This window comes from Polypterus senegalus, chromosome 2, assembly GCF_016835505.1.
Source record: "Polypterus senegalus isolate Bchr_013 chromosome 2, ASM1683550v1, whole genome shotgun sequence".
NCBI classification, from domain to species: Eukaryota; Metazoa; Chordata; class Cladistia; order Polypteriformes; family Polypteridae; genus Polypterus; species Polypterus senegalus.
This window is the reverse complement of record NC_053155.1, coordinates 58019301-58031934: the sequence shown is the minus strand read 5'-3', so window position 1 is coordinate 58031934 and position 12634 is coordinate 58019301. Positions and strand designations below refer to the sequence as shown.

Sequence of the window (12634 nt, the reverse complement as noted above, 5' to 3'; positions counted from 1 at the left end):
CCGCATCACTGTGGACACCGCACCGATCAGCCTGTTGATCTTATGCTCCATTCTTCCCTCACTTATGAACAAGACCCTGAGATACTTGAACTCCTCCACTTGGGGCAGGATCTCACCACCAACCCTGAGAGTCACGTGAATGCGATTTGTCACATCAATGACGTCTGGTATAAATATGACCACAGCACAAAGAGGAAATATCCTACAGCTGGATACAACTCAGATCTTTAGCATTAGTTTTTTTCTCTTTTCAGGTAGGCCTAGAACCTTGATTTAGGTTAATTTTGGTTTTGTGATTTATTTTTGGCTGATTTTCAATTTCCCAAGTACCTCGTTTGTCTGATATATTTTTGATCTCCCGGTTTTGATCTTTCGCCTAGCACTGACTCCACTTGTGGTTCACATTATTTATCTTCTCTTCTTTCACTCACAATCTTCCTAGAGACCTTGTCTGATATCAGACACAACTTCAGTAACTGCCATTGCTACAATGCATTGGCCACACCCCTTACATGGTAACCACATTTCCCATTTTTACCAGTTTCCTTACAACAATTAACTAGTAATTACGTAAGGTGTTTCTTAAGTTCCCCATTATTTTGCCATCACTTAGTCCTTGATATTTACTTTTCAATAAGAACACATGGTCACAGATAAGTTGGTTTAAGTTAAATTTTACATTTGAGATTGAAACATACTATACATGGATAAAGGTGGCCGATATTAGTACATTTGTCTTTTTCAAGTATCAACAGTTTTTAGAAATGTCAGTGAATAAGGATTCAGTGATATAAAATATACGCTAAGACAGATAATCTTTGCAAACTAAAACAAAGTTCACTGGCCTATAGAGCTGTATTTGATCTGTGATCATGTCAACTAATCTCTTTTGAAAACATCTTTAGTACAATATCATGTAATGTGATGGCTCTGCAATGCATATGAAAATGGGAGTTTGTTTGGACCTTTTTGTCTACTGTATGTTCAAGGCAAAATTATTATTTTCATTGTGAAAAGACTTTCATGTTATTCATGCAAGGATCATAAACACATCAAATAAGTTATCAAGTAGCTCCATTTTTTACCATGGGAAGTTCCATATTATGAATGGTTTTTGTGGGTACTCATATTTTGTTTATAGCAACAGTGCCTGTTTATGGTCATGTGGTACGGATAGATCATATGCATATGGTGACATCACACTGCTGGTTATCACATGTAAGAAGGCAGCATGCTTAACAGAATGTCATAATTTCATCTAATAAAGAAAATGCTTTCATCAAAAGACACTCTACAGTTTTAAAGGGATTTAAAATTTGATACTTCACTGTTTTTGCTTTGGCATTTGGTTTTACGACCTTACCAACCCTTGCTTGCTTGCTTGACAATTCCTTTAAGAATATCCCTTTATACTGGTTTTACTTCCATTCCAATCTGAATGTAAACCTTTAAAGCATGGAGCCTTAAAGTATGAAGATTTAAAGTATGAACAGCCATCTAATAATTATTGTATCTCCAAAGGATGTCGATGTTTTGTATTTATCTCATTTGGGTTTTTGGCCTGGATTGTAATCCTCACTGTTTACTTACTTTGCTTGCTACATCACAGAATACAGAACACCAGTTAATCCATCAGGCTCATTTGTTTGCTGAATGGCTGCTATGTTTTCTTTTTTCTGTTAGTCCTTTCTTTTTCATGCTGTAGTTGCTAGATTTGTACTATAGAATCCACAAGTTGCTTTAGAACTTGAACAACTTTTTTTTCCAAATAACAAGTTGTAAGCCTCAAAGAGAAGGTGAAATTTGAACCTAATTCATGTTGGAGTAGAGCAGCATGAAAACTCTGTTGGTTTAGTGTGAGAGGACATCTTTCTGCATGAGGGTTTTATGTGATACTCAATTCAGCACTGGCTCATGTCTTGCATTTTGTTTCAGCTTCTACAGCCTTAGCCAATTACAAATAAATAAAATGACATAGGTCATTTGGAATTTCTTTTTGGAACAGAACAGTTTATTAAAGTAAATGTGGATATATTGTTAAATGTTGCAAGTGATCATTTTGCTTTATGGCAGGTACAGACACTTGCTCCTATGAAATATGTTGGCTAACTGACTGTAAAAGTAAGTATTTAAAGTCAGCTTGTATTTTTATTAATTTTTTTTTCTTTTTTACAGATTTTTCAGATGCTCAAAGAAAAGTGGAAATTCAGAAGGGACTGCTTTATAGAGTGGCAGGCTACCCAGTGGACATCATGTGCAATGTTAGCGGATATAAAGGAGGAACTCAAGACTTTGAGTTCTCCATTTACAAGCCCAGTCGTCCAAACACTGAAATAAAAATTATCAGCACAAGAGACCCACATATTCATTATGCTATTTATCAGAAAAGAGTAACAAATGGAGAAATCTCCATTCACAGACTTGCTGGTGATTCAGTTCAGCTTCATATTAACAAACTGCAGTCTGATGATGCAGGAGAGTATGAGTGCTACACACCAAGCACAGATGGAGTACACTTTGGGACGTATAGTGATAAAATGAACCTTGCAGGTAAGTGCACCATTCTGCTTCCATGTTGAACAAATGAATGAATATACAAAAAAGAGAATGTGGTACGATGACGGGAATAATTCAGTTTTATTGGTTCTCAAAGTTTATTAAACCCCGAGAGGCAGATCTTTTCTGGTGTTATAAGTAATCATGTTGTTTGACACAATAAGCAAATTCTTTACAATTTCTATCACATATTGATAGAATTCTTTGTAGAACAGAATAATACAGAATACATCACCTCACTGGACCTGAATCTTTCAAATGGAACTTGTTCCCTCATTAGCCCTCCAAAGTACACTTTTCACTTTAACAAATGAACTTCTCTTACCATAAACAGTGTTGTGCAAGTTCACACTGCACAATAACTTCAGTTCACAAAGATTAAAATTAATAAATTCACGTTCATAGTTCTCCTTTTCAATTTTGCACCTATTCATGTTCAGATCATTTTGTATTTTTAAAGGAGTGAGAATAAATGACCCATTTATTTCAATTTTGCATGCCTTATATTAGGCTATTACAGTGTTCTTGAATAAAATACAATAATTATGAAGACTTTTTTATTTAAATACACTTTATTGAGTTATACCCAGCAACAAACACGTATAACCATATATGCCAATATCCTCCCTGTCAAAAAAGAAATGAAATAGATGCAAGTACACATACAGTATAAATTACCACTCCATTTCCAACCGCGTGACACAAATGGTGTCTGTAGAATCAGCATGTAGGTGAACTAACCTATTACGATGTCAGCCAAAATTCGCGTCACATATTGCATGTCAAACGGGGAAAAATATAAAGTGGCCTCATGAAGTACAACATTTTCCGAAAAGCAAAAGCAGAGCTTCACCACATGCTCGTGTCAGCAGGGGTGCAGCTTAAGCACAAGCAGGCAGACACAGACAGTGATATCTGATTTTATGTTATTTTTTCTGAATACAAACAAATGGCAAAAAATTCGTACAAAGTAAATATTCGTAAAAATCCACTATTTGTGCTTATCCAAAAATATTGGTTTCGGCTCCACCCCTACATTACAGGGTAAGGCAAAACGTTACCAGATCCAGAATGTCTCATAAAACTGATCAAGCTCACGTTCAAGTTCTTCACTTGTTAATACATTACGTTAAGTGCACTATTCTTAGAAAAATTAGCTTTTTTGAACTAGTTCATGCACAACATTGACCGTACATGCACCTCATGTGACGGAAAGAAACTGAGAGGTGATAGATCTGACACTGAATGTAATTCTAACTTAGTACTGGAATTAAGGATGGGGAGAAATGACTGAAAATGTGAGGCATGCATAAGCTTGTAGGTAGAGGAAGACAGCTTAAAGTAAACTGGGGTGGGGTGATGGATGAGGAGGAAGTTGGAACAAAGTACCAATAAGATGAGTGAAAGGACAAGGGAAAACAAGGGAACCATCTAAATATAAGAGAGTGTGAACGGCAAAGTTAAGGTTGTCAATACTGGACACTGTTTTTGTGTCTTCTCTCATTAACTTCATTGTTAATTATGTAATGGGAGAGTTTGACAATTTACAAAAAATAGCAGGAAGGAGTGAGGCTATGCCAAGCTATGTACAGTATATATATATATATATATATATATATATATATATATATATATATATATATATATATATATATATATATATATCCATCCATCCATCCATCCATTCATTTTCCAACCCGCTGAATCCGAACACAGGGTCACGGGGTCACAATCCCAGCTAACACAGGGCTCAAGGCAGGAACCAATCCTGGGCAGGGTGCCAACCCACCGTAGTATATATATATATATATATATATATATATATATATATATATATATATATGCTGTATATATATATATATATATATATATGCTGTATATATATAATTCTTATTTATTTATCATTTGATTAACCTGACAATGGTACAGTTCTGCTGCCTCAATGCTCCTGGATGCTAGGTTGGAATCCCAACCAGAAATTTCATGATTTTCTCCCAGTAGCCTAGTTTTCCTCCCATGTTCTAAAGACACACTTGTTAGGTTAATGGACGACTCTTAGGTTCTCCCTGGTGTGAGTGGGTGCCATCCATAATATTAGTGGCCTGACAAAGGCTAGTTCCTACCTTGGAACTTAGTTGTTTCTGTGAAATGATCCGAGTGTTAGTGACTGTAAAGGTGAACAAAATATGTTCATAAAATGAATAGTGCAAAATATTTTTGAATTTGTATTTTTTTGCTTTTTCAAACATTCACATTTTTTTTTTTCATTTGTATTCTTTACAAATTGATGGCTTGTATTAAATAAAATATATAAAACTGAAGTATACATTCTTGAGCAAAACCAGACTAGATCAAATTACATTAAAGGGATTTATTTTACATAAAGTGAAGCTCTAAAAAGAGACAAAATAGAAAGAGGAAACAATAAACCAATGTGCCTCCCCAGGTCTAATGAAACAATAGGTTACCCTATCCCCGAGGTAGCATGGCTGACTCACCTACCAACTTGTTTTTTTCAGCTAGCCACTTCTTGACTTTTTCCTTTTTCTGGCCTGTTTTGCTCCTGCCAGATGAGTTCTGACTTACCATTTCACCTCTCTTGTGGTTGGAAGGGGTTGTTAAGGCCACCCCCTGACTGCCAACCAACAGGACAGGTTTGTGAATTACCCTCATGGTCTGGAATACATCAGAAACCTGGGACCATTCTAATAAAGCTACCCCTAGCTGTGCCAAATGTCCCAGCACTTCTGACACCCAACTCACTCTTATAGGGTCAGTCTAAATCCTGGTCATCTGTCCATCACACAAAGTTGGAAGAAACCATGCACTATATAAGCTAATGGACATCCTGTTGTAACATTTTGCTTAGAGAGCTCATAAAATAATCCCACTCCACTGTTCCCACATTTATTTGTGCCCAAGAAGTAATTATCTCCTGGGCTCCAGGTATTACATTGGGGCATAGCAGCCCCCATTGGACATAATCCCACCAGAGTTTATCTCCTCTATGGCACTACTTAATCTGTGCTGTACTTGTTGTTCCTAACAGTACTTTAATTGTTATATCCTGACAGACAGAGAGACTTAAGAGTGATGGAATTCATTAGCTTATCTGAACCTTTAACCTTGTATGCCCTAGTAAACTTCTTAATTTAGTATACAATGCTGCCTTCATTTTTTAATGTATGATTTATCTGTTTGACTTGATAACATGAGTGATTTTTGCTCTTGATTAAATTTTTGACAGTGATAGAAGATACACTTTCTGCCAAAATGGAAGAGAAAATACTGAACAAAGTTGAAGGAGACCGCCTGGTTCTGGATTGTGAGGTGTCTAAGGAAACCTTCCAACACACACATGTGGAAATTACGTGGTATCTTAAGAAAGGTGATACAAAAATAGAAATAATCTCGCTACAGAAAGAATTTACCTTGCAGCCTGGAACTGAATACAAAGAAAGATACGAAGCTGGACAAGTAAGACTGGATAAGACAGGGAGCACAATCTACACACTGATTATCAGTCAGCTGAAGGTTTCTGATACAGGCGATATATACTGTGCAGCTGGAGAGTGGATTCAGGATCCAGACAGGTCCTGGTACCAGATCAGTTCAAAGGAGACCAAACCTGTGAAGGTTTCAGTCAATAGTCTAGGTAAGTTTTGAGACAAATTGTAGTTTTCTGATGTGACTCGATTTTGTTAGAGACTGTATTTATGTTGGAATTTTGCTTATATACTTGTTATTTTCAGACTTAATAATTTTTAATAATATTTAATGACAGTTCCAGGCACTACCATTTTATGCCAATTTTTCTTGGTTGTGATAATGTTATTTATTTTTTGTGTGCTTGTTGCTAGTCATTAGACATGTGTGTCATATAACATAGAATGGCTCAACTATGAAAGATGGAGTTTTGCATGTCTTTGTATCTTTGCTTTGGACCTCAATTCCAAATGCAGACTTTGCAATAAACGTACACAAGAATAGGAAACCAAGGATAGCATTAAGAATTCCATTTTTCAATTAGATTTTGTTTCACGCTTATTGCTCCTGTTACTATAATCTGTCTTATTTTTAACTCCTTTGTTTTTTGACCTTTACCTGTCCACTCGTTACGATTCCGCCTTGGTCTGCTAGTCTCAATTAGAAGGCAGTTGCTAATGTAAATGAACAGTGCCAACTGCTGGAGATTTTCTGTGTCTGAAATTACATAATTTTCCAAGAAAACATTTTCTGACATACTACTCTTCTTTCTTCTTCTTTTTTATTGCATTTTAATTACACTACAGTAAGGAAATACATTTGTTCTGCCCAAAGTTTGACAATAAGTTAGTGTTAATAAACCATGAACTGGATTTTAATAAAATAAGTATTCTCTCTCTCTCTCTATATATATATATACAGTATATATATATACATATATATATATATACATATATACATACATACAAGTAGGGGGCATTGCAGCACCCCAAACTTCAGAGGCAACCACACAGACACAGATCTCAGGTGCAAATGTCCAAATGCAAGGTTTATTACAATTGTAATACCTTACAAAGGTTTCCATTTAATGATGGCACAAGTATAACACCTTTCTTTCTTTCTTTCTTTCTTTCTTTCTTTCTTTCTTTCTTTCTTCTCCACTCCTCCCAGGCAAGCTTTGCCCGTCCTCCACACCCAACCCTAACTCACCTGGATGAGGCTGAGTGGCTTCTTTTATCTATGACCTGGGAGCACTTCTGCTATTAAGGCATAGTCCACCGAAAGCATTTTTGGGTCAAACAAAAGTCTCTGAAAGTAGGGATTGCAAATTCTGGCAAACCCAACAGGGCTTCCCCATGGGACTACAAATTCCAGCAAGCCCTGCGAGTGTCCATATGGGAATCATAACCCAGGGATGCTGCCACCTAGTGTATCTAGTGTATCTGTTCTGGAGAACATCCTTTCTTTCTTCCTGCTTTTTTCTTCTCCTGGCCTCCCGACCAGGCAATGAAATGGAAACTATGCCTGCTGTCTATTACTAACATACATACACATGACTTATACCAGACACACACACACACATACACACGCACATAATTACTTATACTGTAAGTGTCATGAATGACTTTTTTGAATGTTGTTTCCGGAGTCTTGTCTGGGTTTGAGCAATGTCTATGGAGTCACATGTATATGATTTTTCTCCAGGTATTCTCATTTTCCTCCCATGTCCCAAAAACATGCTGGGAAAGGTGTTTAGTGATTCCAGATTGGGACTGGAATTAGTGAGGGTGGGTGTGAGCACCTGTGTACCCTACACAGAATGCCTTGGCACTGGCACCCTGCGTTTCTTGAACTGGATTACAATATTAATTGATGGATATTTACATCCACACTAGCTCTTCTGTTCTGTCTGTGACAAGAGTAACTGAAAACATTTTTGTTTGTTGCATTTGATATATCATTTTTGCTAAAATTGACCTCCAGAAGTAATGGTGTCTCACACCAGAGGTTGTATTTATGTTTCTGGTGTAAATGAGCAAATTGAATAAAATTTGCACTAAAGATATATAATATTTTTTGCTTTACATCAACCATAAGCCAAGCATATTTAAGGTCTTGTAAGAACACTGAGGAGTAGTGACGTCACACCTGAACTGCCACCTGACACTCATCGTCATCTAAAGCATCATTATGTTTGCTAGCTGGTTTTAATGTACCTAATGTACCTAACTGGGATGAGCTGCCCAGGTGATAAAGGTTTACCATGGAGGACAGGGTGGCACAACATAAAGATAGGACACAGTGAGGCTCAAGGAGTCTCCCAAGGTTGATGGTGTGTCATCCAAATAAACGTTTTTCATGCTTATGCAAGCAATTGTAAGTGTAGAACTACCATAGAATTACCCAATTACTTAAAAACTATTGAAGCTTTCCAGGCAAATCTAAAAGAGTAGTGAGACAGAGTCAGTGAGAAAACAACCAAGGCATAAGGGCAAAGCAGGAAATCTTAATATTATATGCAGACAGACATTCAAACAACCAAATAAAAACCTGATAATTTAGCAACTCTTCATGTGGAAATGACTGCAAATGCTTCAACAATCTGCATCTGTATGACATGACACCTGTGGACATACTTACCACACTGTACCTCATCAACACACAAAGTGGCACCAGTGTTAGTCATTAAAGGAATCCCTAAAATGATCAAAAATGCACAAAAAGAAAGTAGCAAAATTACTTAATTATTGATATAGTCAGAGAGAGAGAGTGGAGCTTCAAGTGGAAGCTGGAGAATTTTCTTCAGTAAGCTGAAAGGGCACAAGAGCATGTGCATTGAAGCATAACTTCATCTGCTCTTGGAAGTTCAAAGCAGGGTAACTGCCTTTAGCATTTGAATTGTGTAAGCAGAGATTACTGCTAGTTAATGGCAGCAGTGTGATGTGTCAATATTTGCTCAGATTTCAGATGTGGAAATGTGCTATTGTATGGGACTTTACATTATGCATATCTGGAGCCCTAAGGTAATGCTGATTTCAGAGCACTGCTGTTTTTTCTGTCCTCCAGTGTCAAGCAGTGCAAGTCAGTCTTTTTAAGTTGTACAGTTAAAGAGCCCAGTTTCATTCTAGACAACACCAGCAAAATAATCAGTTTACTGTTTCAGTTTAGTTCTCTGGTGTTACTTAAAAACCTTTTCTTTAACTGTTTTGGAAAGTAGATACACTACATCGTTCACAAGTACAGAGAAATCACCTTTTCAAGTAGACTTTACTGAGTTATCTGTCTTGCTCATAAGCCCACTACTTTTGATTTTGTGATTTAAACTACCAATAACCAAAAAAAATTAGTTGCTGTGAAAGCCAATCGGATACAATCTGCCATCAGGATTAAATGTTCCATGATGTCAATTTACTTCTAGTTACCACTGCAACTTCATAGGCAGATGTTGCACTCAAATTTGCAATTAAAACATTAGAACAATTTGAGATGAGAAAAGGCCATTCAGCCCAACAAAGCTTGCCAGTCCTATCCACTTCATTCTTCCAAAATAGCATCAAGTCAGGTTTTGAAGGTCTCTAAAGTTCTAATGTCTACCCCATTACTTGGTAACTTAATTCCCTGTGTAAAGAGAAACTTCCTAATATTTGTGTGAAATTTACTTTTGACAAGTTTCCAACTGTGTCACCATGTTTTTGATGAAGGCTCAGCTCTATTGTCTTTCCCTTAAAGACACCACCGAGTTCTGGCCTTCCAGCCAATTATTCTTTTTATTGCTTCAGTGTATGGGGTTTTCTGGATGTTTTAGGGATCTCTCAGTACAAAGTCAAGATGGCACACTAGCTTTCCAAGAAAAGATTGAGGTAATAAAGTTAATGCACTGGTAAAAAGCCATGTGAATGGGAAGACATAATACTATGGCATGACAAAAGCATACAGTGCATTTGAAATTATTCACTATTTTTCATACGTTGCAGGCTCATGTTGAAAATAATTTTTTCCCCTCATCAAGAAAATCTCAATACCCCAAAACACCAAAATGAAAATAGTATTATAAAACATTTTGCAAATTTATTAAAAACAAAAAAAAAACTTAAATCTCACATTGACATAAATATTCAGACTTTTCACTATGCCACTTTAAATCTGGCTCACATACACCCCATTCTGTTGATCATTGTTGAGATGTTTATACATCTTTTTTTCCATTCGTCTGTGGTCAATTAAATTGATTGGATATGATTAGGAAAGGCACACACCTGTCTATTGAAGGTTCACAACTGACATTGTGTATCTGAGCAAAAATCAAACCATGATGTCAAAGGAAGTGCCTACAGAGCTTTGGGACCGGATTGTGGTGAGTCACAGATCTGGAGAAGTAAATCAAATACATTTCTGCAGCATTGATGATTCCCAAGAGTATAATGGCCTCCCTAGAGCTGTCTGGCCAAACTGAGCAATCGGTGGAGAAGGGCTGTGATAGGAGAACTATTCAAAAACCTGATTGTCACTCTAGCTAAGACCTAGAGAACCTGCGTGGAGATGTGAGAAACTTGCAGCAGAACAACTATCATTGCAACACTTTGTAGGTCTGGGCTTTATGGCAGGGTGGCCAGATAGAAATCTCTCCTTGGTAAAAGCTAACCTGAAATCTGCATGGAAACTGCAAAAAGGCACATAAAGGACTCTCAGACTGTGAGAAACAAGATTCTCTGGTCTGATGAAACCAAGATTGAACCAAGACTCTAAGCAGCATATCTGAAAGAAACCATGCAGCACACATCACAAGAGCAATACCTTTCTAACAGTGAAGTGTTTGTGGCATTTGTTTTTCAGCAGCAGATACTGGGTGACTAGACAGACTTGAGAAAAAGATAAACAGAGCAATGTATGTGCTCTGGACCTCAGACTGGGTCAAAGGTTCACCTTCCAATGGGGCAATGACCCTAATTCACAGGAGTGGCTGAGGTACAAGTCTGTGAATCTCCTTGGGTTGCCCAGCCAAAGCCCATACTTGAACCTAATTGAACAACTCTGGAGTGAAGGTTTCCATCCAACCTGACAGAGCTTGAGGAACTCTGCAGAGATGAATCATACAAAAGAAGACTAATTATTGCCAAAGGAGCTTCAACTAAGTATTGAGTAAAGTCTGAATATTTGTGTCACTGGGAAATTTCAGTTTTTTATTTTTAGTACATTTGTAAAAATTTCTAAAATAAATTTTCTCTTTGTCATTCTGAGATACAGAGTGTTAACTGAAGAAAGGGAAAAATTAATTCAAATGATTTTAGCCTAAGGCTGCAACGTAACAAAATGTGGAAAATGTAGGAGTTCAAGTACTTTCTGAAGCACTGTATATTGCTTACTGGAAATGAAACCCTATAACTCACAGTTTGTAGAGTTATATATACATATACAATACATTTATAATGCTCTATATATCTGCACTTTTTCAGTTTTGCAACATATACACCAGAAGGTGTCTAGGTAATATCTATACAATTATATGCTATTTGTCTCTGAAGCAAATTACTTTATACCATATATTAACAGAAAGGCCAAACAAGAGGGGTAAATCCAGTTTAGCTGTTAATCCATATACCGAATATTTGTAGCTCATGTTAAAATAAATAAATAAATATCATTTATGTACTGTAAAAGTGATTAACATTCCTGGTTATACTGTACTTCAACTATGTAACAAGCAAAACTAATTTAATTTGTAAATGTTGGATGGTGCAATGGAAATTTCAGTGACTGTTCCTTAAAGGAATTAAGTGAATTGAATCAGAGTGGGTGGCAAATCACTGGGAAACCTTATGGAAGCCAGTAACAAAATAAATTGATATCCTCTGAATGCTGTAAAAGAAACATCTCATTGGTACAAGTACATTCATTATCCAGGAAGCCAATAACTTCATATTTTTTGAGCATTTTACAAAGTGTCAGCATCACACTATAGAATTTCACTGTAGTTGTAGACATGTCTAACCACTCGAAATTACAGGAAATGAAAATAGCTTTAATTTGTGGCTTAGATGTGTAGACAATGACATTTTAGGGTCTGGTTTTGCCCACTAATGTCATCTTTTTTCTTTGAAATACATTTTCAACGTTTAAGCTAATAATATCTGGAATAAAATATGAATATTGATAGTTTTGTTGTATCATTTGGACTTATGTTAAAATCAATATATATCTGTCCCATAAATATGATTCAAAAAATGAATGTTTTATAGCCAGACCTGATCAAATGTATTTAATGTTGTGTGGTTCGTATTGTATAAATTAACTTTTGAACTACAGCCTTGATTTTTAGCAAGACTTCTTATGAGATATTTTGCCTTTTGCTATAGTTTAAAAAATAGGCAAAGCATTTTTTTATTATTGTCATCAAATTTTTTATTGATTAAATGCTGAAGATATTAAACCCATGGAAAGTTTTAGAAATACAAATAACAAAAAATAAAGGAGTTATTATTTTGCATTATGTAAATCTCAGTAAATTCAACAGTAGATCAGGTGTATCGAAATGAGATCCTGGAAAGCTGCAATGTCTGCTGGTTTTCATACCATTTACTGCTCTTAATGAAAC

General features: G+C 36.2%; 1 protein-coding gene across 2 annotated transcripts in view; it reads left to right on the top strand.

Moving 5' to 3' along the window:
- Positions 1–12634, top strand: part of LOC120522945 (immunoglobulin superfamily member 3-like) — an 88617-nt gene that overhangs the window by 12446 nt on the left and 63537 nt on the right. For both annotated transcript variants that reach the window (XM_039743748.1, XM_039743747.1), the window contains 2 exons: positions 2176–2550; positions 5804–6211. In XM_039743748.1, coding sequence (XP_039599682.1) covers positions 2176–2550; positions 5804–6211 — 783 coding nt within the window. The remainder of the gene's footprint in view (positions 1–2175; positions 2551–5803; positions 6212–12634) is intronic.